This window comes from Haliotis rubra, unplaced genomic scaffold (assembly GCF_003918875.1).
Source record: "Haliotis rubra isolate DU_JTF1 unplaced genomic scaffold, ASM391887v1 Scf295, whole genome shotgun sequence".
NCBI lineage: Eukaryota > Metazoa > Mollusca > Gastropoda > Lepetellida > Haliotidae > Haliotis > Haliotis rubra.
The window spans coordinates 25272-52713 of record NW_025766963.1 but is presented as its reverse complement, the minus strand read 5'-3'; the positions used below and the strand labels follow the sequence as shown (position 1 = coordinate 52713).

At 39.2% G+C, this 27442-nt stretch overlaps 1 protein-coding gene across 2 annotated transcripts in view; it reads right to left on the bottom strand.

Moving 5' to 3' along the window:
* The window catches only part of LOC124282190 (phosducin-like protein), a 74647-nt gene that overhangs the window by 38212 nt on the left and 8993 nt on the right, over positions 1-27442 (bottom strand). For both annotated transcript variants that reach the window (XM_046718156.1, XM_046718155.1), the window contains exons 3-4: positions 24443-24568; positions 5966-6093 (exon numbers count right to left, since the gene is read on the bottom strand). In XM_046718156.1, the coding sequence (XP_046574112.1) occupies positions 5966-6093; positions 24443-24568 (254 nt within the window). The remainder of the gene's footprint in view (positions 1-5965; positions 6094-24442; positions 24569-27442) is intronic.

Sequence of the window (27442 nt, the reverse complement as noted above, 5' to 3'; positions counted from 1 at the left end):
TCACATTTTGAGTCATATATGTTCAGTGGCAACAGTATTTTAGCAGCACGCCTTTATGATAGCGCTCCAGAATTACCTCCCTTGACCGGATGTTTGTGTTGACATTGTCGTGTCGTATGTTCAACATGTTTCGAGAAAGATCTAAGTGTTTAACGATACAGCCATGCTTAGCTGGAAAGTTCGAGAATCTGTGTCAGTATATATAAAGGGTGGCTGTTGTGTAGTGCGACGCAAAAGACTGACACACGGACTAACGTACGGAATTATATAGATCTTTCACTGGAGTTGCCCATCGTTGTTTGCCTTCATCACAACGCCATCGTCTGACCCTGACACTCCATGCCTGACTGCTTTCATTTGTAAACAAGCTCCATTTACAATATCTGATCTCACTGTGATTACCAAGACTCTGGTGAGTTAATATTTTACATATGTGACCCATAACTTTAGATTTGTGACTCAATTGCATTGTATTAGAAATCTGTATTGTGATTCATTGTATCTTGCTCATTGTTTGTTCAATATATTATTGAATATTTTAGACTTGTCTGTGTTATATTTTGCTGGTTCAAAGGGGATTCTTAAACCTTTTGTCACGGCAATTATTTAACCGTAACAATATGTAATTTATTTTGTTGACCATGTTTTTTGTAGCATATATTTTTTTACTTGATGCTGATGAGTCATTCTAACCCAGATTTTCATGGGTGTGCACAATATATACATATAAGTAATTGTTATAATTAATCACAAACAGTAAATAGTCTCATAAATAGTGTTGGAGACTGATGCCCGTCACTATTCTCAAATTGAAGATTACAGTAAATTGTTTCTTGATTTCAACATTTTTCTGAGTGACTGGCTGTTTTTCCCTTCACTAGTTTTCCTCTCACTTTTTTTCTCTTTCTGCTGTTGGCGCTTGACGAACTTGGCCACTGCCCCACCACGCACGTTAACGTACAAAGTGACTAGAAATTCTAAGAGTTTTAATTTTAGTTTTTCTTCGAACATGATTAACTTGTCCCAGTAGAAGATGACCATGGGGTTAATCAGAATAGTTTCTTTCCATATGTCACATTGAAGTGAGTAGGAACTGAGGTTGGACAGATCCACTTTCCTCCTGACTGCTATTTCAACTGATCTCCCAAGAAGAAAGCAATAATCACTTGGAAGTGTAAGGCCACCCCTGTTGATTTTTTCTGTCCATCTGGAAAATGTCCGAATGTAGCTTTCTTTGGATTCTGTTTTTGTATGAAGGCTATCGATGAGAGCCTCTATGTTTTGGCCACTTATTGTCTTCTTTTTAAGAAGAGCATGGACAATATATCCAGAAATATAAAATAGCACAGCTTGGTCATATCCACTGATATTGTTTGCTTGCTTCTCATCAGCTGTCTTCATCGATTTGGTAAAAAAGTGAAAGAGCGTTTGAATGATGCGGTCAAGCAGATGTGAAAATGTGAATAAGTCTGATGTGATGGTTGCTGACTTCCTCTATACAGGTGTGCATGCTTGAAATAAAATCTTCCTGTACGCGCATCTGATGATACCTGCTCCAAAGTACCTCTTGGTCGCTTGATAATGAGCTCCCATGGCCAAACCCCTTGAACACATGGTGTAACTTTGGTGTCACAATAACTATAAAATCATTTGACATCAAAATCTCTACTGAGGGATTTTGCAATTTCGATCACATCTTCACCAACTATTGAACCTGACTGAGATGCATCCATCATAGGGTTGCAAATGATCAATTTTAGTGCCTTTGGTATTTCATCCTTTAAGGCGTCCATCATTTGAGCTTCACTTGCAAGAGGCAAGACTTTTGAAGATTCATTGGGTTTGAAGCTGTGTGGCTTGGTGGTGCTGCTCTTTTGTCTGTGCTCATAAGCTGAAATAAGAAGGAGGATAGCTAAATCTAATAATTTAACATGTAATAAAGTACATGAGTAGAAATTATGGAAATTAAAATTCAATGTACAGTTCACTTCATGGATATCTAAAATATCTGTTAATGAAGTTATATTAAGATTGTGTACAGATTTGTATGATTTTATGTTTTACATTCACAATCAGTCCTAAATGGACAACATAACTATGCAGGTTGAGTTGCAAGAAGTTTATAAGTTATCATGTTTTAATATATTAATACAGGGCGGTGGGGTAGCCTCGTGGTTAAAGTGTTGGCTCGTCACTCCGAAGACCCGGGTTCAAATCCCCACATGGGTACAATGTGTGAAGCCCATTTCTGATGTCCCCCACCAAGATGTTGCTGGAATATTGCTAAAAGCGGGGTAAAACCAAACTCACTCAGTAATATATTAATACCATAGTATATTGTTTGGTCTTAGTCTCAATTTCAAATTCAGTTCATAGTTTCCTTACAACAGTTGATATTCATAAATTACATGAGAAGATTTTATGGAAATTATAATCAAATGTATAATTCACTTCATGGATACCTAAAATATCAGTTAATGAAGTTATTTTAAGGTCGTGTACAGATTTGTATGATTTTATGTTTTTCATTCACAATTCATTCACAGTTTGTGTTGCACCAAGTTTATAAGTTATCATGTTTAATATTTTAAAACATTAGTATACCCTTTTAGTCTTAGTCTCAATTTCAAATTAAGTTTAGAGTTTATTTACAACAGTTGACATTCATATTTACTGTGGTTTTAATAAAAGAATATCTAAATGGTTGAATTTAGTAATACAAAGATCTATGTTCCTATTCTATAATAAATACATGTACATATCAGAACGTGTGATGTTGTGGTTTTAATGGTATTGGTTGCAGTTTCCTGCCACGGTAAAGTTGACACTTTGACTTTTGATGCAGTTCGTTTTACCTGGCAATGCTCATCATTTGCAAGCTGAAATTTTAAAATTGATTGGGTAATGAAGCACTTACTGCCAATAGCACAAATATTTCATTGACTTGAAGAAAAGTGACGTTTGTGAAAATTGTTACATTCGTCGTAGTATTTCAGAGTAGCTTCCCTTTGTAAAAATAACAAATGTCTCCATGCGGCTTAAGCATAATCACTGCCAGCCCCAGACTGGCATTATAAAAAACATAAATGCTCGTGGATAATGTGAAATCGTGTTTCGTTGGGACTATCATCTTTATAAAAATATGCGAATTATTATGAAATTAGAATCAGAGACTAATAGCGTCATTTAGTGAAACACCTGCCAGTGCCAACAGATACTTGCAAGAAAAACTTATAGATTACGTGATGATACTTTTAGCGAACATCGGGGATACTGGCAACTGTAAAACTGTCTTACCTGACTATATTAGTTGGAATTCAGTGTAATAGTCGGATAAATCTTTTCGGTGGCATCCGTTTTGTATTTTGGAAATTGTTTATAAATATCATTAATACAATTAGATCTACTACTATATGTTTTATCAAATACAAATTAATAAAATTAATATATACATATAAACAATATATAATGTACTATACCTTTGATGTCTGATCGGTTGTGTTTTTTCTTCATATGCCCTCGGAAACCTACAATAGTTTTGTAGGTTTTGTTACACTCGGGACACTCGTAGGCAGCCGTGGTAATTTCTTTTCCTGTCTGTTTCTTTGACTGAAACTTTTTCGGAGATTTAACAGGCGTCTTGGGAGCACTAGCTGCACTGTCATTTCCATCAGACTCAGTATCATCCGAAACACAATCCTGGTCGTAGTCTGTAAATTCGCCAAGTAAAGTATCGAGGTCCAAGTCAGAATCATCCCAGTGAATAAAGTCGTCCATGGCAATGCCGAATGTTCGTTGAAAACAGATATTCCGGGCTTATCAGCTGACATGTGCAAATAAGAGATAAGATAAAGATTAAGATTATTGTAATCAGCTTATTGGAGCTGTCCATGTAATGTTTGACTATCAGTCGCAGCCGATGAAATCCCGCTAAGGGAATTAACTCTCTGCCCGGACATTACGCAATATTGTTTACATGGTTACCAGAGTGCTCATTTGTGAATGTCTGCGCATCTGTTGCGCATGTGTACCGGTAGAGGGAAGTTAGCAGCAGGTTGTTGATGTGTATCGGTTACAGGCCAGGCTGATAGCGCTGTTAGCAGGCAATGTGATAGTGATAAATTTCATTAATGAATGATATGACTGCACATTCATACAACTTTATAATATTTTTATGTGGTTATGGCCTGGATGGTTTACCATCATGCAGTCACTCACTCATGTCATCAGGGCTGTGCATGCAGTCTTGGAATTTGTAATATTTGAAAAGATGTAATGAGCCCTACTACTCATTACACAAGTATTGATAACATGTTGGATGACATTTCATGTTCTATCAGCTCATATGCAGACCTTTAGCTTGTTACAATGTAATAACGATAAGATGCGGCTGATGAGGATGGCCTTAGCGTGGTACGCATACCAGATGAAAGACTACACAACGCAGATGTGTGGATGACAATGAATGTGGTGTGGACGGCGCCGTTGGGACCGAATATATATTTTAGCTATTTGCAGCCCTCCACCGTGGAAAAGCAGACGGGCAAAGCATAGTCAAGTTTGTACTTCCTCCCGCGGAGCCAGCAGGCAGGAAAAGCAGGCTGCTAAGGCATTGGACACTTTTGTACTTCCTCCAGCGGAGACAGCAGGTAGGAAAGTTTGGGCTGCCACTGTAAAAGCAGAAGCCAAGTATCCCTTTTTAAGCTGATTTGGTGCACCATGCCAACAGGTCTGCACGCTGCCCACTGCTGGACAGTGGGTGGGGCTGCCATCCACAGCGAGTTAAAGGGGGAGTAGGGGAGAGGGTGCGAAAGAGGTTTTACTGGTACTTAATTGTTATGCAGTGCTGCCAGAATGGCCCGGTATTGGGCAGCCATGCCCAGCTTGGATAAGTAGACTCCGTCCAGGTACTGGGCGGGGTCAGGTGTGAATGCCACCACCTGGCCTCCCAGCTGCCCCCTAACGACATTGCTGATCCTTCTGTTCAGCTTCTTTCTGTAAAATTACTGACTATAGTCAACATATCATTTGATTTTAATGACACGATGACATAAAAAAGATGTAAATTTGAAATGTGAAAGTTTTCCAAATATTGTGATGGTGTTAGTTATTGCTCTATTGAAGAAAATGAAGATATGCTTTGAAATGTCTGCATCGTCAAAGCGAGTGTCCCTGACAAAATGTTTTAATAATGCTGCGGAAAATGGTTACTAATTTAAAAATTGCCTGTAAATAATGAGAAATTGACAATCAGTTTTGATTAGCAGGGAATGTGATAGTGATAAATTTCATTAATGAATGATATGACTGCACATTCATACAACTTTATAATATTTTTATGTGGTTATGGCCTGGATGGTTTACCATCATGCAGTCACTCACTCATGTCATCAGGGCTGTGCATGTAGTCTTGGAATTAGTGAGTAAGAGAGTTTAGTTTTACGCCGCATTCAGCAATAATCCAGCTATATGGCGGCTGTCTGTAAAAAATCGAGTCTGGACCAGACAATCCAGTGATCAACAACATGAACATCGATCTGCACAATTGGGAACCGATGACATGTGGCAACCAAATCAGCGAGCCTGACCACCCAATCCCATTAGTCGGCTCTTATGACAAGCATGGGTTACTGAAGATCAATTCTAATCCGGATCTTCATGGGTCCTTGGAATTTGTAATATTAAAACAGATGTGATGAGCCCTACTACTCATTACACAAGTATTGATAACATGTTGGATGACATTTCATGTTCTTTCAGCATATTAAGGGTTTCAATATGGCTGCTTTGGTGTCGTTTTTCTAAAAATTAGATGAACATTCAACACTCAACAATTGACACGATGAACTTCTTCATCATGAAGTATGAAAAAAACTGTGGGCCGGCGATAATTCATGACAATAACTTACAGGTTATCTATTTAGGTGATGGACCAGAATCTTTGAAATAAACTACTTGATCTTACCTGTTCTCTAACATTTTCTTCATCTCTTCCATTCTGCGTTTACGATATTGCTGTAGAAATTCATCCTCCAACTCTGTCAGTTCTTCAAAAAACATTTCATCCTTGGTCTTTTCAGATTCATCATTAAGCTGTGATAAGTGAAGAAAAGTTTCAAAACATTTTACAGGTAAATAAATAATGAAAAAAAAGCATGTATTGCTCCTGCATGTCAGTTACTGCTTTTTTCCTTGAAACTACATAACATACTATGAAATCACAAAATAGTTGCATACAAACATGCACCTTCATTTAGATGACATTAATTTACTTCCAGTATTACAAATGATCTGCTTGTTACTGTATGACCTTGAATTTGATAGCGTCAAGCATCCATCTATTTAAAGGCCGGGGTTCAAACCTATACACAGATGGGGTAGGGCCTCCTTGCCTTGTCAAAGCTGTCTTTCGATTCTAAGCAAAGCAGTTACAGGCCAGGAGAGCCACATTTCCGAAACAGATAGCCAAAATTGATGTGGCTCTCCCGGCAATAGTTCTGATTGTGTGCACATGGAATGTGGCTCTCCCGGCTATGCTGTAAAAACATGCTTAGTGATTCAAACAGGTTACCGTATTTAACAAAACAAGACATGTTTCCTCATAATTTTATTCAGATCACAACAGATTTTATTTCTATAATTAGCACAATATAATATACTTTAATATTAGCACATTATAATAAAATCTTAATCTGTAAAAACATAATAATAATGATAATGGTTTAGTTTGCTGCCATGTGTACATTTCTTATGAAAACTTTCTGCTGCTCTGCTGCTCTACAACAGTTGTTTCTTGTTTTAATAATTGAAAAATGGTGACTTTAAATGGTTTATCTCTGTCTTAAGCAGAATTTTATTTCAACCTTTCTTTTGGACATCTAAATCACTGTTATTGGTTTATTTCGGCATTGCCGAAAATAGGACAATTTAACTTCTGAAAACGATGCAGCTCACCTAAATATGAATGCGTTTGAGAATTTGGTTCGTGATTTGCATAAAGCTGTGTTGTTAAGTTTTCTTGTAAACTAATTAATATCTTCTAACATATTTTTGTTGTTAATTCATAGATGGTAGGAGGGTAACGTTTCTTTGGGCGTTTAGCATAGGAACAGTCTTCTACCCGTTACGGTAATCCATTAATTAATTAATCTGTTAGAAATGTAGCTTTACCGGCTACAGCCATGTAATTGAAATGTAGCCTTCCCGGTAATAGACACCACCAAAGCAGTATTTAAAGGTCACATGCAACCAAAAAATCAAACATAATTAAAACACAATTATCACTTATTCATGACATATAATATACATTGCTGGTAATGAAAAAATATATAACAAAATTATAAGCGTGCAATCGCAAATCAAAAGTGCAAAATTGTGTACTTGGGTTTACTTCCCAAGAAACGAAGCAGCCGGGATACCGAACCCAGTCAGAGCGGGTGGGTGTGCACTCAAGTGTAACGGCTGGTTCATTTGCAGATGCCCTCACGGCTATTGTGTGTTTATATATAGAGATGTTGGGTTTTGTAAATACATGCTCATTTTTGGTGTATAACATTTTGCAATCAACAGACATCATAACATGTCATGTCTACAAGTATCACACCTGCCTGTCTGTGTAATTACATAATGTGACAGAGACCGAACTCGGGCCATAAATCAATGCATTTTGTTTATGGTGTATAGCCTGATTGGTGTTAAGTTCAAATTGCATGTGGTCAGTGATAGCAGCTGTGTATTGAATATTGTCAGACAGGCAGGCAGACACACAGTACAGGTGTCAATAAAACAAGACATTGAGTTTTGTCTGTGACAACGACATATCTATATCACAGTTAGAAATTCTGTACAACGCTGAATAATGACATTGCTTTTAAGTATCGAACTGAGAAAGTGACTCGGTAAGAAGAACGTGTGGTGAAATAGACAAATGAAATTATATAAACAGTTAATTTACTGTCATAACATATAAAAAGGTCGCGCCTGTGAGATATCAACAAAACATTAGAAAAATAGCTCACACCAAAGCCTTCACCGAGTATTCACCCTACAACCCGCTTCCAAGCTGCGCGAACCTATTTCACTGCGCACGTGCTATGAGCGCATCCCAGCTGTTGAAACCCGTTTTCCTCAGAAAAGTCTGGGGAAAATTAGTGAAACGTTTGAACTCCGATTTCGCGCGTTTTTTTTCATCGCGTTATTTTTTAACTTTATAAGTTGAATTTGCATTTTTGATGATTTATTTCGGTAAGTCCATACCGAAAGGTATCAGAATCTGCAAAGTTGTGTTTTACGTTGCATGTGACCTTTAAGTACATTCCATGAAATAGCATAAAATTGACTTACCGGTTCATGATGATATTAAACCATGGTATAAAGAAGTACATTATCATTATCACAGCAAAAAGTATGGTTGCAGACAGTCTACAAAACATATTTATATTTTTTAAATCCAGATTTGAATTTCCCACTGTATCAGTCAGGTGGCCAGAGGAGATGCGTATCCATGGAAACAAGCCTGTGAGTGGGGAAATAGTTTCACTCAGGGTTTCATATTTCAGGCAGGCTATGAAAATGCCCCCCTCCCCACTCCAGTGACCACATACTGTGCAGGGTTAGGGGTGCACACTTACTTAATGCTGACATCACCATGCTGAAGGGTTTTTTTCAGAAATAAAGTAAAATTTGAAATTTCATCTATGTTAATCAAATTAATCTCTTCAAGATTGCATATACTCTAAGGGGGTACAAATACATAAATCACTAATTGGCATTGTTATAAATGAAACCCTGTAATTAAAACTACTCATTTCGATCTTTAATTAACTTAAATCGACCTTTTTGACAACAGTGCACAATTCTCACCCGCGAACGAAATTTCAATCAATCAGAGCGGCGCATCTCTGTGACGTCATATGAGGAATAGATATGAGGGCTGATGCAGAATTCAAGTACATTTCAGGGGGTAAATTATCTTGTTTACACGTTTGTATAAACCTGAAATCGTGACAACTGTTGTGAAAAATGAAAGCTATATGTTCTCACAATCTACTGTCATTTGATTTTGTTTCCTGCTTTGCCTAGTTTCCGAGTTACCACTTGTTTTCATAGACGATTCTGTCAAAATTGCTTGGTGTCGCTAGGCCTTATTTGTTTGAGCCAGACACTAGTGATAGTGAAAGCGATGATCAGCCTCGCTCATCACGGTTACGATTAATTTCTTCAACCTAAACAGTGCAACATTAAGAAGGGTTGATGCCGATCAGATGCAGTTATTTGAAAATATCCCCGGTAGTTCTTGTCTGATTGTAATAAAGTATCAAAGCAGTGTGTGCTTTTTCAGGTTTTGTAATGCCTGGATGGTATAATGACTGATCCAAATTGATCCCATTTCTGTGTATTTTTTACCTCGATATGTAATCATGTCATGTAAAAATATGACGTCTTTTACGTATGCTATTAAAAATTGACATTTGATTTATTTGAATCCGTAAACTAAACAACCCTACTTTGCCATTGCTAGAAGAAATGTAATTTTCTGAATAAAATGATATTTTATACTTATCCTGACTCATGCTCTTTTGCTTGTCTTCTTCTTCTTGCGAACACAGTGGAACACTTGTATCTCCCAATTGAAGCTCCCTTCAATGTAAAATCACTAATTAGAACTCACCAAGAGTTGTCTCCCTCCCAGCCATTTGCGCGGGAACGAGGGCACCACCTCTTGCCACATGCCTCACTCTGCCTTATATAGCGAGCCCAACACTTGAATTTTCAGGGAAATCCAAAGTGTTATGTGGGGAGGATGGGAGGGCTTACCTCATGAGTCAGGATAAGTATAAAATATCAATTTTATTCAGAAAAATTACATATTTTTCCTTATCCTGACTCATGCTCTTTTGCTTGTAGAATCCTACGGATACGGAGGTGGGAATACAGAATACTTTGGATTTAGATAATTAGTAATTTGATAACTGTAATAACTGTAATAACCCCTATGGGAACTTCATAAAGGCACTGAATTGATAATTCCTGCTGTTAAGCTTATCAGCTGCCATATATGGGTTACTACAATATATAGATATTATGATAAACATAAATAAACTAATCCTAATGGAGAAGTTAACTAAAGTATTTACAAAATGAATACTAGGCTTAAGACTAAGATAGACTTAAGCTTGATAATATAATAGCATAAACTTCATAGAGTTGTTAGCTAATGATACTGTTATGATATAACAGACATAGTACTGAGCTTAATATTATGATTGGACTTAAGCTAAAATATATAATAGCATAAACTTCGTGGAGTTATTAGCGATATAGTACTGTTGTGAACTAAGCAGTAAAAATCTCGTAAGATTGACTTATCTTCTCCGAGGGACTGTCAACTGCTGTGCGAGGACCATGGGACCGAAATGGTGATATCTCTCAGATAGTGGTTGGCAAACACTATATCGGATCTCCAGAAGCAGCCCTCCATGATGGTATTCAAAGAGCAATTGCCGTGTAGAGCAAGTGTTGAAGCTAGCGCTCTAATTTCATGTGGATTAGATGCTCTTGGAAGGTCGAGTCCTGCAGCCTTGTAGGCTCGTAGTATGACAGATCTGATCCATATCGAGATACTTGTACGTGAGACTTCAGTCTGTGTAGCTGTCGATAGAGGGATGAATAATCGTTTGTGTTTATGTCGCCGCGGTTTGGATCGCCGTAGATATATTTTCAGTGCTCTGACTGGGCATAATGATAGATCCAGTGTATCATGAGGTCCCGAGAATTGATGAGAGAGCTGGGACGTGGAATAATCTGTCTGGTTGACCTGGCAACTGGTTCTTGGCGATGAAAATCCCAGCGTAGTCCCATATGCACGATGTTATGATTGTCATCAAAGCGTGTTCTCTCGTAATCTAGGGCGTGAATCTCTGACATCCTGGCTGCTGCTGCTAGGGATAACAGGAACAAAGTTTTCTGTGTCAGAAATTGAATGATGTTGATTCCAGTGGTTCATATGCCTCACTTGTGAGGTGTTGGAGCACTATATTTAGATCCCATGCTGGAGCCGCCTTGAAATCTCTGTTTCTGATCTTCCAATCGAATGCACGTAGTAAGGCCAGTAACTCTGGGGTCTTCGGCCAACTTGACACCCGCTCTCATAGTTATGACGGAGCTTAAAGCTGCGTAGATATGTTGATAATGTTGAGCCTTTTAGACGCGTTTAGTCTGTCGTGGAGGTAACATAAGTAGTCAGCCACTTGTGGATGTGTAGCATATCTAGCTGTAAATCCTTTCTTTGCAGCATAATTTTCAAAACTGTGCCACTTGTCATCGCATTGCAAGTGCGAAGTGGAGCTGCGCGAAGGCAAGCCGCGACTGCTTTCCGCTCTGGCTGAATAACCTCTCTTGTTTAGACATGCCTTAATACAGTCCATAATGCGAAGTTGGAATGCTTCTGGCTTTCCGCATGCTTGTTTGGTGTGAGGATGTATTAGTAGATTCGGCGCTTTGGAAGTTGTAGTATTGGTTGTCCGATTTCTTGAATAAGAGTTGGAAACCACGCTCGCTGGCCAGTAGGGCACCACCCAAATCATTTGGAGGCTCCGAAGTTTGCTTGATTTTCTGTAACACCTGTGGATTAACGCTGGTGGTGGGAACGCTGCGACGCCGCTGAGTCCTTCCCACGATATGCTTAGTGCGTCCGCTGCCCATGCTAGTGGGTCTGGGACTGGTGATACTTAATGTTGTCAGCTGATTGTTGAAGCGAAAGTGGCAAATAGGTCTATTAGTGGAGCTCCTATTTTCTTGATAATTTGTGCGAATATCTCTGTATGGAGCATCCATTCTGTCGGCGATGGTAGGTGTGGCCGAGAGAGAGCGTCTGCTATTACATTCTTTGCTCCTGGAATGTGACATGCTCTGACATGTATGTTGAGATTGTCGATTAGATCGAACAATTGAAAACATAGCGTCAATAGGTTCGGGGACCTGGTTGAGCCTTGTTTGTTCACATAAAACGCCACTGTTGAATTGTCTGTGTGAATCATCAATTGGGCATTCTTTAGTAAGTTGCTCCAATGTAGTATGGCGTTTACTACTGCTTGCATTTCTAGCAAGTTTATGTGTAGTTTGCTCTCTTGTTGGCTCCATAACCCTGATGCCGTCCTGTTGGCGAGGTGTGCTCCCCAACCTTGGAGCGACGCGTCTACATAGAGATGTGTTTTCAATTTCGGCTCTATTAAGAAGATTCCATCGCAAACATTCGATCTCTTGGTCCACCATAGTAGGTGAGGTTTGACGGATTCGCAGACTGAATGGTTGAGGGTCGCCGAGATGAGAGTTGATGAGGACCTGTAACGGACGTAGCTGTAGTCTGCCTCTGACTGTCATGTCTTGAGCTGACGTGGAGTAGACCCAACAGGCTCTGCCATTGTCGTGAGTGGTAGCGGAGAGAGTAAGGCTTGAGGGATTGTCTGTTGGATCTTGATCCATCGGTCCTCCGGCACGACGATACGATTCTGCGCGCGGAGAAATCGAATGCCTAGAAATTGCAGATCTTGGCGTGAGGTTCTAGGTCCGACTTGAGTAGATTTACTAACCATCCTAGCTGTGTTAGTAGCTTGATGATGAAGTTTAACTGTAGTCTGAGACGCTGTGGATCTGGATCCACTTGTATCCCGTCATCCAGGTAGAACGCGACTGCGTAGTCCTTGACGATGTAGGTAAGAGACGATAGGTTTCGCCACTCTTGTGAATAACCAGGGGCCGATGAGATTCCAAAAGGTAGTACTTTCCATTGGTAATGCAGCCCGCCTAGTGTAAACCGGGTATTTCCTGGAGTCGGGATGTATTGGGATGTAGATATGCCTCTTGCAGATCTATGCTGGCCATGTAGTCTCTGGGACAAATTAAGTGCCGTAGTTGTGGTAGGTGTATCATGCAAACGCTGGCGGTTTGCGTGAGATAGACTCTGTTGAACGTGCTCATATTGTAGATGAGACCTAAACTTTCCTTGGAATTTTTCTTGGGCACTAGGAAAACTGGGGAGTAGAAGCCTGGTTCGATGTTTACTTGGTCCAGTACTTCTATGGCCTGCTTGGTTAGGAGCTGCTGATACCGCTTCTCTCAACTTTGGTAGTTGTAGAGCCTGGAAGCCGAACCTCGGAGGGATGACTGTCAGCGGGGCGTGGCCTGTAGTTGTATTTGATATCCGTGCTGTAGGATGTTGGAGACATATGGATCCTCTAGGAATCCCCAGTTTTCCCAGTGCAGCTGAAGGCCCACCCACTTGTGATGGTTGTACTGGAACGGCTGGGGTGGAAGACTCCAGTCGTTCAACCTGTCCTTCATCGCTTATAGTTGCGGAGCCTCTGGATGACCTGCCTCTTCCAGATCCTCCCCTGTAATTGCCGTATGGGCGGCTTAAAAGACTCTTTTGCTCCTCTTACACTTGCCATCTTCCTGTCCCGTGCTTTCTGTAGACCGGAGAACTTCGATTTGCCTGAGTACCTCTGCGAAGTTTGTCTGATGACGCTTGCTAGCGTATCCATAGACTTTATCATGAGTACCTCTCTTGAGTCTTTAGAGACTTCTTTAGAGACTTTGTCTATGCTTCCATCGAAGATTGACGGTGATGACCACGGGGCTGTGTAGAGTGATGCGGTGAAGTTATCACCCCAATTACAGGAGGCGAGGAGACCTTGACGACGAGCCATAGTTATAGCTGCGGATAGTGCTGTCAAGTGATCCGTTAGGAACTGCTGGTCCTTCTTCTGTATGAGGAGGGCCGAGTAAATCATCCTGTCGTCCTCAGATGTAGAGTCTCTGAACTTCGTGAGGAGAGTTTCGTTGACTGTTCTTGATCTGTTCAGACCAAAGAACATCCTCCTTGACATGGTTTCCATCTGGACTAGCTTGCGGTCATCTATTCTGTAAGTCTTGGACTTGGCATCGCTGATCATCTTATAGTTATCATCGATATCTTGTGCCTTGTAAAAAGGGTCCATGTTGTGACCTGCAAACTTCTTAGCGTTGAAATGCGGCACATGTGGTGTCTGTGATTTCGTGGCTTTACTAAAGGCTGTATCCAGATTAGCTGGCACCGCTGCTATCGGGTCAATCGGAGGTAAGGTGATTGTGTCAGCATCATCTTCCTTCATAAGATATGTGTGGGCTGAGTTCTCATTCTTACACGGGGAGGATAGTTCCAGACTATTCACCATCCAGTATCTTATTTCTGCGTCGGAAAATACGATACCATCTTCATCTTCTGACATCGGGTCACAGATAATGTGTTGATGCTCCTCCGATAGTGACTGAGGTGGAGTCCTTGATGATCTGTACGTGGATCGACAAGGTGATCGATGAGGCGATCGATAAGGAGATCGGCGAGTGGAATGATGTGGTGAACGGACTGACGAGTGGCGTCTATAAGGTGACCTTCGCAGAGACTTCCTTGGCGAACGCTGGTAGCTTCGCAAAGCTCTCGGTGAATCCCTTGGAGCCACTTAAGAGAGAGTCTGAGTCTGAGTCATGGGATGAGAGGATCTTGCTTCGCGAACGTCCTCTCTGGTCATCAAGGTCCGAGGTAGGTGAAGTAGTCGTCCTTCGTGAAGCCTTCCGTGAATGCTGAGGATCAGAGTCCTTCGTGGAGGCGGGCTGGGTCGCCCTTCGCGGAGGCTTGGAGGCGGGCTGGGTCGCCCTATGCGGAGGCGTGTAAGCGGGCTGGGTCGCCCTACGCGGAGGCGGTAAGCGCGGCTGGGTCGCCTCTACGCCGAGGTGTGGAGGAGGCTGGGTGGGCCTCTTCGCGGTGGAGGTGGCACTAGAGGCCTCTGTAGACCGTAGCGATCTTCCATCAACTTCATTATGTGGTTCATCAGGTCGTCTGGGACGGTCTGCGCTGAAGTAGTTGCTGCCTTTTCTACGATGGTAGCGACGGGACCCTCAGGAAGATTCTCTGACATCAGTGTAGGCTTACTCAGACTGCGCGGCTGATCTGCGCTGATGTTATAGTTGCCGACACTGGACGCTTCTTCCGCCAGAAATCTGGTATGATGATCGGTTGATCATCATCATACAGGCCCAACTCTGCAACGGAACAATCTCGCTGAGAAAGTACTGCTGGACTTTGTTGATTTCCCTTTGAAGTGGATGTAGCCCTGGGGTGCGGAGTCTGCGCTAGACGACGCGGAAGCCCTCCTAGTCTTTGGCTGCGACGCACGGGATGTCCGGGATGCAGGTTGCTTCTTGAGATAGCAGACTGCGTCCCCACCTCCTCGAGGGTGACTCTAGCGGAACACCAGACGGGAGGGGGTCAGTCCGACAGCAGTTGACAGGGTAAGGGCTCCGTGTATTAGCCATGGCTAAAATCTGTTTACGGACCTATCTGCTGCGCTGCGTCTCAAGACGCAAAAATAAATATTTATCAAAGGCAGAATTGGATAAATTAGTACAATAATTGCAACATGAAACAGTAGAGCATGGCGTAGTACAACTAGGGCATATTAAATGCGGGTCAGCAGCAGAAAACCGTAATTTACTAATAGTGCAGATTTTCATCAACGCAATCTACTGAACAAACACGGAGTCCCGTGAATAAAACAGCAGAAACACGAATAAATATCAATGCATTATGTTGAAGGATACTAGCTACACCTCTATAGAAGCCTATGAGAGGTAAATAACTAAGAATAAACAAAGGATATAATGTGTAGGGAGACACAGGCGCTCTCACATCCTGCTCACTGGGCGAAGAAGGAGAGAGTGAGGCATGTGGCAAGAGGTGGCGCCCTCGTTTCCGCGCAAATGGCTGGGAGGGAGACAACTCTTGGTGAGTACTAATTAGTGATTTTACATTGAAGGGAGCTTCAATTGGGAGATACAAGTGTTCCACTGTGTTCGCAAGAAGAAGAAGCCAAGCAAAAGAGCATGAGTCAGGATAAGGAAAAATTCTGAATATTTACTTACAGCAATTAACACTCCCTTGTTGTAACCCGTGTTAGGTGGTATAAACCTACACATGTTATTTGTCATCATTCACTTGATGGTCAGTTAATGAATTATAACAGGTATAATTAGTGGTAACACCACTTAGATTACCCGACAAAGGTTCCCATTTGGCATTTCTTGTGTCTGGAGTAAATGCTCAACATTATAAACATCGATCAAAGGATTAACCAATAACACGCTGATTGATTAATTACTTTTATCTTGCACAGCGGATTTGTCAAAAGGTAGTGTTTATATATGTAGATTTACTAATCTATACTGAATACACTCTGTCGTGTCTGTGTCTGCGAAGAAACAACGTCCTTCTTTCAAAGGATTAACTGCCAATACATTGATTGATTGCTCATTATTGGCTAACTAAACTACTTTTTTTAAAGAATGGCGGACATTATGCAATTAGTTGCCAGGTGTGCTATCTTGGGGGACCAATGAGACTATACACCAATGTGAAAAACCTGAAATGATATGTCACTTTTTCACATATTAAAAGACACATCACTTGGAACAGCTGCAGATGAATGGCAAGGACAAGGTAATAGCCTGACATTGTTCCTATAACTTTAATCTGTTTTAATTTTAATATTTGCATTTTATTTTTATTCATTTGTCGTAGCATTCAACAGAATCATTGTTTTTGCCGTGAAGTGTAATGAGACAGACAACATACACTAGGGTGTGTGTGCGAATTATGATTCACATATTACAGTCCTGTTATAAATTCACTATAAGTATCAGCAGAAAATATGAAAATAAACTAATTAGGATTATAAGACCAAATATAAAGACATATATTGACTAGTATCTACATATTGGTGAGTGGATCTAACCACGTGAATGTAGCAAGAAATTTATCGTGCAGTATTGTCACTTCTACCCCCACCTCGCATCCATGGAAGAAATTGTTATGTTACAAGTTGTGTCATGCAAAATCCTTTTGGTCATGATTCAAATACATATGTAACTACGAGTAGAAAGTAGTTTTGATTTTCTAACTTGATGAAAACAAACCATAATCTCATTAATTCTAACAGACTTTAGCCCGTGACTTTATGAATTTAAAAAATGGTGGCGCCCTGTCGCGAACATCCGCCAGTCTGAGGATAAATGGTATTTTGGTTTGTTTTCACCGAGTTACAAAATCAAAACTACTTTCTACTGGTAGTAAAATATGTATTTGATTGATGGCCAATAGGCTTTTGCATGACATAGCTTATAACATAACAATTTCTCTCGTGGAAGCGACGTGGGTGTCACTATAATACTATTTACAGTATTATTGTTACGTCGACCACAACCTCGCTTCCGAGGAAGAAATCGTTATGTTACAAGTTGTGTCATGGAAAATCTTTATGGTCATCAATCATATACATTTTTTACTACAACTAGTAAGTAGCTTTGATTCTTTAACTTCCGTGAAGCGATTTGAACACAAGTAAGATATCGTTTCAGGCTTCCACAACGCTCGCTTCGCACTCACAAACATAACCCATTTAGCACGAACTGCAGGGTCCTGTGGAAATCTGTGCATGGTGACACCATCGCCCGACCCCTAGGAGCAATTGACGACAACGCAACAATTCGGGCATGTCTTCATTGATGTTAAGAAATCATCAAAATGACGAGCTTGCTACACACTTTCTATACAACTGAAAATCCTTCCTCATAAGACGTCACTGCAGTGCTCTGGCGACAGAGTTACATAACCTGTCAGTGGTTTCGTTGGCGGGTGAGAGTGAAGCAGGCGACTTTCTGGCAACTTTTAATCGCTCGGTATTAATTAACCACAATTTTTAAAAAAATGAATTTGGTGTTCCGCATAAGACTAACCACAAATCTTTCATATGTAATAGTTAAAAGAGTACAAAAAACAAAGTTTATTTGTTCTTTAAGTCATCTGGGTACAAAGTGCGAAGCCCATTTCTGGTGTCCCCCGCTGAGATATTGCTGGAATATTGCTAAAACTAAACTCACTCACTCATTCTTCAGTCATCAAAATATGTAGTGAAAGGGTTGAAGGACATTTACTATAAGGCACATGTTTATTGTTGTAGCTAAGTAAATTCCAAGGTTAACCTTTGACATCGCTAGGCGCACACCACCAGGCACCCATAGCCATTACAGTCCTGTCACTAATGGGCAGATAATATCTACACTGCTGAGGAATAGCTAATGGGAGACCAATATTGGAAACCCATGAGGTCTTTTTAAGTTTGCACTCCGGCCTTTAAGTAAGAATATGTTTTGGCCTTTAGATCTAACTAGGAAGTTAGAATGCACTACACACTTGCCATCAGAAACATATATGACAACCTGTATTACATCAGTTGACAGCTGACTCCTTGCATACACAGTAGCAATGAAACTTGGAAACAAAGAGCCCTTTTCAAGTCTTATTTGTCTGCATGTGAGGCAACTGATCCAAGAATACTACAGAGTACCACAAACAGCAATAAGACATCAAACTGGTTCACTTTAATCTACCTTTAACTCATTAAGGCCGAGAGACGCACATATGGGGCAAATTAATCAGCTCCTCACAGCGAGTGACGTGTTTATGGGGCAGGTAATTAGCAGTTTCTCACAGCGAGAGCTGTCAACAGAAAGCACCTCTTATTCAGCGAGAGACGCACATGTGTGTTGTACTTTGACAAATCGCACTGTACCTATTATTTCAACCAATTTAGCAGTACTGAGCAAATATTAGCTTTTCTTACGAGAGATCCCACCTTTAGTATCAATCAGAAGAAGTATTTAAAGTGTTTTGATAACAATTGCTAATCATTATCATAGGCTTGTACAGCGTTTAGCAAATGAACGCATGTCAGCGAGAAAGGGGATTATGATGTTTTTACAGAGGTAAGTGCCTGGTACTCTTCCTTGGGAATGGATACTAAAATACTTCGTATGCACCTTGATTGAATTAGATGTAATGGTTTAGAGGTTACTAAAAATTATATTTCCTTCAACTACCTAATAAATAGGAAACAATATACTAACTTTCAAGGACATACAAAGAATTCAAACACAATAGAATAGTTTGAATTTACTTTTTGAGGCATCATTACGTTGTCATGTTTCATATACTGAAACATAATGTATAAACACAAATAATTATACATCCAAGCTCGAATAGATTAAACATAATTGAACTTACTAATTTGAAGTTTACTGAATTGTAACTAGTTGTTTCCCATAATCTAAAGTTCAGTAATGTTACCTAAGCGAATATAAAGTGATAAGTCGCTACTTTGCATCGAATACATATATACATGTCAGTGTTATTACAACAATGAAATGTTTTACTACGTTTGTTACAAAAGACAGTCAGTTGGTAATTCAAAACATTGTCACACATGGACAGAAGTAATATCATAAGTTATTACATGTAAGCCATACAAAGGTATTTCAAGCATTTTTGTTCAAGCTGTTGAAGTTTCATGTTGATTTGAATTGTCAGTTTTCTATGCAATTTACATGAGCATTCTGTAAAACGTTTGTATTTGATCTGTGTAATTATCAAATCCGGTGCAATTATCATGTGTATCAATCAACTCAGTCTCTATTGATCAATCGTCAATAAAAGCTGGATAGTATATCAGTTACGGTATCGATACACACGCGTATAATCATTCAAGCAGATTACAGTAATGAGATAATTGAACGCCTCTTTCGACCTTGAAATAACAGCCTCGGTAGAATGCATATGTAGTTACGTCCTTGTTGAAAGGTTTGTCCCCTGACAAGTATAAAATAAACAGATGCTGTTATATCATTGGACATCTTGCTTTATGGAGTCACCCTCTCTGTGATGTTTATACATGCATGCACATCTGTAATCTTATGAACCTTGTTTGCATTCAGTAAAGATATAGGCACTTCCACCTTCATAAATATTGGGGTGGGGTGTCAACTGCTAGTTTATACACTATAATAATTCAGTATAGTGTCACCTCGAAATTCTGTAATCGTGTACTCTAGTTTGGATAGTCATTCAGTATCAAGGTGAAGATTATATTTACATGTACAGCAAACCATTATGTTTTATGTACTAGTTGTGTGCATAAAATGTATATGAAAATAAATACTACCTCTACTCAGTGGTTGGATTTCAATCTCTTTGTTTTACTTATCGAAAAACACTAAAATGAGGACAAATAAACTTCGCCAAAGTGACTATCTACTCCTATTTGTCTTATGTGTATATTTCATACATCGTTACCAGTGTGTATGTTTACAATACACAAACTGTTACATGATAGCTTGAGTTGATAAAGCCGAAACCCAGCATATCGACTGGTCAAGGATATAGCCAATAACCAATCTCTATCCAAGCTGCTGAGTGACCAAACGTGCTCTTCAGAAATTTCAGCCATCACCGTCACCTGTCCTTTCCTCTGTGACAGGTATCTCATGATACTGATTGGTGCAGATAACATATGACCAGCCACTACATTGAACAGTTGAGATACCAAACGTTCTATTCGGAAATTTGATGACAGCCCTATCACTTGACTTTGTTTTATGTCTATGCAAGTAATATGTAGTATACATTTTGTATATGTATGTTTGTATGGTCACGTATGTTTTCTGCATTAAATCTGTATGAAATAAAGTGCAAAGCTATGAATGTGCTTTGTGCTAGTCACAGACTAGCGTTATAGTACTTTCATTAAAATAATTCGTAAACACTAGAAATGTATCGGCAAAATCGCTATTTTCTTCGAAGATTATAAAGTATGAAAGTAAATTCTTCTTTACAGTATGTCGTTGTCATAGATGTTTTGTAAATTTAAACCTCACACGATGATATAAGAGAGAGAATTTGTTAACGTGTGTCTCATCTGTTACATACAAAGAATACATGTGTATGCATATTGTGATAAAATATAAATGTACAAGCCGACAAAAGGTCTACAAGAGAAACTTGCAATAAAATTACATAAAGCTTGCAATACACGACATGTATTCACACCTGATTTCTTTCAACATATATCTTTACGACACAATTAAACAATCAGGACTTGTTTGTACGACTAGACAGTTTCCTGTGATCCCCGAAACCTGCCAGGGAAATCAGGTGTGACTAGCACTAATTAGTCTCGGCACAGAGAGTGGGCAATCAGCGAGGGCTTCCAGGTGTTGAGTAGTGATGGGGCTCTTGGGCTTAATGAGTTAAGCACAGGGACAGCAAAGATGCACTGATGTTGCAATTAGACTGGATGTTTGATGGAAATTGTTAATGAAGTCAACTCCTATCAACAACTTTTGGCTTGATTATACATTTACTGAAATAAATGAGACATTATATATATAATGAGAGCATCAGCGAATTCATGTTGGAGGACATGATGCACCAGTTGCTGTTGTTTTGTGACAGTGTTTGTAGACACTGTAGAACAGTGTTGTATTGTGTATTAAATTGTTTCTGTAAAGATTCATTCTAGCACAACGACATTGTGGGATACTCGATTCTGATTGGTTGATTATTGCATGTGACCATTCTTAAACCTGAATCAAAGGACCGCTAATTACACGTAGACCGCTTTATATGAATACGATGAATACATAGCACTCTCTGACCCAAATGTTTGTAAACAAACATGTCGTCTAACTCAGACATCGGCGATTTTCATATCAGTAACCTCTACGAGATATCTGGAGAAGAACTTGATCTAAAATCGGAATGGTTCGATGACGACCTACTGGAATCAACTGATATAAATGAAATTCTTAAACATGAGAAGACAGGTACCCCTATTAGCCTTATTCAGTGTCACTTAATCAACGCTAGATTCTACCTACAAAACAGTCATAACTGTACTGCATACGGTTGCTACTCCAAAACAAAGTACAAAACAATATGATTAAAAAAATTAAAATGACATTTATTATCGTAAACAACAATAAACTTAAAATACATTAACATTATTTCCCCAGATGAAGGACGACATGAACCCGCTTCAAAGCTCTTCAAGACCGTAAGCGACACTGAACTGGAGATCATCGTTTTGGATTCCCGAAGTAAAATTACTTTGCGAACTAACACTTGGGGTGTGAGAATCCTAAAACGTAAGAACTAATAAACATGATAAACGACTTAAAAAAAATAACATCTATAAGAAAACGTAACAACTTCGGAAAGTTTTACACCTTGAAAATCATAGTTGAGTATAAATCAAGAAAGTCATTTTTGTTTTCCTTTCATTCAATTTAGAGTGGCTTGATTTCAAGACTCTCCCTGTCTATGAGTTGAATAAAGTTCTAAATTCTATGCAGAGGTCCAGAACAGCGAAGGCAACTTTTACTCTAAGTCCTCATATATCGGAATCCGGGCAGCGATTCCAGACATCTTCATCAGCCACCGTTTAACTTGAACGTGAACATTCTTCAACTTCTTTGAGAGGCATTTTAGAAGTTGTATAGATGAAGGAATGAAGGAAAACCAAGTTCTATGGATAGTCAACTTCTTTATTGCAATGAGTGTGACGTTTCGGTGTAGGTACTAACACCATTATCAAGCAAGTGATACGTCGCACTCACTGCAATCAAGAAGTTGACTATCCACAGAACTTTGTTTTCCTTCAACATTCTTCAAGACAGTTTCACTCTGCCAGTACAGTTTTTAGTGCAATGCTTAGAAAAATAAAGCAGTTACAGGTAGGTCTCAACATTGCCAAACATCACCATGCTATTTCGGAGGGGGATTTGATAAAGATACGTTATCAGCAAAACACTGATAATCCTGTTGATCTTCAAAGTAAAGTTTGGTTTGATCTTACACTGGGATTTAGGCGCAGGGGATGTGGGAATCAAATGGAGTTATCTCTTCATTCTTTTGCTGTTGAAGTTGATGATGTTGGCTGCGAGTTTGTTACTATGACTCACAGTGAGGCCACAAAACAACATCCTGGCGGTATCGGGGACAAAGAATATGCTACACCCCGCATCTGTGCCACCAGCACCCTTCTATGTCCAGTTCTGTCATTCAGAAAATTTGTTTCCAAACTGAATCCCCCAAATCACGCGTTTCTGCAACAACCACACAGACATTTCTCTGAAAGTGACGATGTTTGGTATACCACAAAACCTTTGGGCCATAACATGCTAAAAACAATGATAAAGCAAATCTCTACTACACGTGGTCTTGGTAAGCAGTACACGAACCACTGTGTTCGGTCCACCACTGTAACACTCTTATCACATGCAGGTGTTGCGGCTAGAGAAATTGTCAAAATAACCGGTCACAAAAACCATCAAAGTTTATCATCCTACAACACTGATTAATCAGCAGCACAGCATTACTTGGCCATTCTCAAGACCGGCAATGAAAACACTCGGCCTACTCCTAACCTGTTGCCTTTGGTCCCCGCTGCATCTTCAGTAGTTACCCCCTCCACATCTACTGTAAACATGTCCCATATTAAAACTGGCATGTCTGGTCTATTCCAAATTGGAAACAGCAGCGTGGTGATCAATAATTACTTCAACGAGTAAGTTTGAAAGTTTGAAGCGAGTACACTTGACAGTCATCCTACTTATAGTTCACTTGCTAGTCTATAGTAATTTGCTGTATGGGTGAGGTGATATTTCGATTGCATATATTAGTATAAAATAGTTTAGGTGTTGTAAACTATGTAACCAACACCATTGTTTCCATATATAAGAGACACAAACAAGTTGTTTGAGTATCCAAAATAAAGTTACTGTATATTGCAAACGTTTTGTCTAAATCATTGAACAACCTGTTCTTGAGTTGGACGATTCTACATTGATTCCTGGAAAAACGCCCCATCTTGCTTGCGAAAGTGTCTGGATTTCAAACGTGTGTCAGTCGTGCTAAATGTTTTATTTACCGGTCTTAAATCATCAGCTAAAGGACTGCAAAAATGAAAACAGAATACCTTTATCTCCTAAGTAAAGAGCAGTGGTGTGCTGGTTGCGATATTGAGAATGGGAGACAAAACTGGTGTGGATATTTCCAGGCCTTCTAATTAATTCCAGTGCAGTCTGACGAAGGGAGATATGCTCTTTGACATAAAAATGATTCAAGTCAGCTTTGTCTACAGTGCACTCTGAAGACGAAAGCAGATCTTCTGTCTTTACAAAATCAGATTGTCAGTCACATGCTATTTACACTGTTCACTGGAAGCAAACAAATTTGACAAATGCCAAAAAATAACCTGATTATTAAGTGATTTTATTGGTTATAGTTTAATGCCACACTATTCCACCTGTATAATGGCAGTCTGTATATAATTGAGTTGACCAGACAATCTAGTGATTGACATCTTGAGGATGAAGTGATTGTATCACAGCATACCATCTTCATAATACATTACCTATTAGGAGTGAGTGAGTGAGTGAATATTGCTTAACACCGCATCAACAATGTTGGAGCTATTCGCGGCTTACCTATTAGGAATGAGTTATGAAGCATACTCACATAAGAGTGACATGTCTTAGACAGTTTCTTCTCAAGCATTCGTTTCTTTGCCTCTTGACCTTCTTTCTTTTCTGTTTCTAGTTGTTTAAATTCACGCCAGTCACGGATCACACCCTTTGGACCTGTCTGAAAGAACACAACATTTGGATGTCACAACTCACTCATTCTTCATATTAAGATTAATCATTATGTTATAAAAAAACGTAAACTAAATACAGTTTGAGGGTTCAGTATAACAAACTTCAAATTTCAGACAGATGTTGGTTGTGGTCTGTGCTCAAAACGTTTGTACCATAGGAGGACTTGTGTCAGCAAAGAATTACCATGAAACAATGCATTATGATAAGTGGCCTTTGAAACCATACACAATATATGTCAGGGTAGAGATTGCGATCTGGCAGAATCGGAGATTCTACCAGTAGTGATTGCGATCGGAGTCTCTACCAGTAGAGATTGCGATCGGGGTCCTTACTGGTAGAATCTCCGATCCTACTAGTAGAGATTGCAATCGGAGTCTCTACTGGTACAATCTGAGATTCTACCAGTACCATTTCCAATTCAAATGGTAGAAACTCCGATTGATCTGTGGGCAAACAACAAAGACACTTTCTTGGCTGAACAATTAATATGCATTTTATTCAGATATAACACTGTTTCCAGTGAAACTGTGTTTATTTCAGTAAATTGGCCATAGAACATGATGTATAAGAGATGAGATAAAATAAGATAAAATACCACATTGCATCAATTCAGTCGAGAAATTGTGAACGTTTCTTAAAAGCTAGAAATACATATTTAGCTAGAGTATTAAGAAGAGAAGCATTATAAGATGACAACAATTGTACAAATTTATGGAGAGATAGAGAAATGTAACAATACTTTGGCCTGACAAAGATTATTATAAAAATTACATTCTAAGCAGAAGTGATATTCAGACTCAATAATGGATACAATGCAAAAAGGGCATAATCTTTCGCTCTGTGCTCGGCCAATCTTTCGTCTTGATCAGCAGTTGATGATTAGAGCATCGGAGCTTACAGAGTGCAATACGGTAAACTGGTACACTAATTAGCAATAAATAATCCTCACATTTAATTTCACTTTTAACAGATTTATATTACCGAAGTTTGGAATAACTTGATATACTTTCAAAGAAACACTGGCTACCAATAGCAATACACCTTTCCTTAAAACTTGAAATATAACTGTTATTACAACCTACATCTTGATTAACCCGAATACCTTAGTATTTCTATATTTACCTTTATCACAGTAATTACTTTACTTATGGAGCCTTTTTTGTAATCCTATAACTGTACTATACACCGCCATGTCGTCAGCAAACAATAACATAAATAGCAAAGATGGAGATAATCAAGAACCGTGGTGATTTCAAGCTCTGTCATAATGGATACATGAAAACAAAATGCTATACCGAAAAGACCTTTGTCAGATGGGACCTAAATATTAAAGAATGAAATGTATTTTATACTACTTCTTGTTCATTCACTCTTCTTGTTCATTCATTTTCGATGGACATAGCTGACATTAGCACTCACAATAAAGTGCGAGATTTTCTAAAATAAACATTGAATTTTTATTTGTTTTAATTTGAGAGTTACATTTATTTACAATAACAATCATAAATGAAAACAAAGTAACAATGTTTTATTTTCAGTTTGTTTGTAAGCATCAAGTTGGACAAACAGTGTGCGCTTTTCAGTGGAAGATGTCATTCTAAAATATACGAAAATAATTTTGTTTTTCTAAATATTCACTTAGATTGCAATCTCTTCTAGTAGGATCAGATTTGAGCTTCTACTGGTAGAGATTGCAATTGTATAGGTTATTCTATATAATCAGAGTCTCTACTGGAAGAGACTCCGATCACAATCTCTACTGGTAGATTCTCTGATTCTACCAGATCGCAAATCTCTACATATACATGATATATGGACAGGTTCTGTGATACAAAATTATTTAAGTTATATATTTTCCCTTTATCTAATGAATGAATAATCTGATCGTGATAAACAGCCTTCACCAGGTGTGATCTTTAGATACAAGAACAGTCTTTGTTATTTTCTTATTCACATTCACTCAACAACCAATCACAAACCACAGGGAACTTCCACTCCACTTGAAATGCTCTCGTATCCAACAAACCACCTATTTGGGATGATTTGGGCTTCAGTTACTTTTTGTGACAAGGAAGGAACAATCTGTCTTCATTTGATCACTCACCTAAAATACAGGTGAAATACCTCACAAAACATCTCTGCATCATGTAAGTGACTTAATGTTTTCATAAAAATATTCCTAAGTCTTTTCAGTGTATTGTTTTGTTCTGGCATGAGATACGTATCATATCCTGACTGTCGTATCAGGATATGCATCCTATTGTGGCGTTGTGTATAGTTGCTCCCGTACAGTGTTGAATACTGGCACTGTGCTTAATGTGCCTTAGCACTGATTGTGTTGCTGCTACTTTTCTCTTTCTGACATTGTCTTCTTCAAATGTCTGCCTCCAGGGCATTACTGAAGTGGAACCACACAATCAACTTATTAGTGATGGCACTACGTCAACACAGCATTGATGCTAATGTTCCAAGAATATAGCATTAGAATGATGTTACTGACCTAGCCATTAGGAACTGGTTTCAAGACGCCAACCTAAGATCATATGCCAAGTTATACATTTACCACTACAGATACAGCACATTGCTCCCCATCTAACTTGGTGTCAGCAGCACGGGCACCAGGGAAACAATTTCCTGTTGATGGCCATGTTGTGGTGACATCATGGTGTTTTGTAGATGTTTATGTGAACATTTATAGGACTTCACGGGATGAAATGTTCCATGTGACCAGACTATCAAGCAAAAATCGCTCAGATGGCGAGGTTCTTGCAACAAGAAAATGGTTAACCATTACACAGATTACCCTCAGAAACTAGGTCCATTGTCAACATTGTCCCGAATGCATCAATAACGAAGCTGG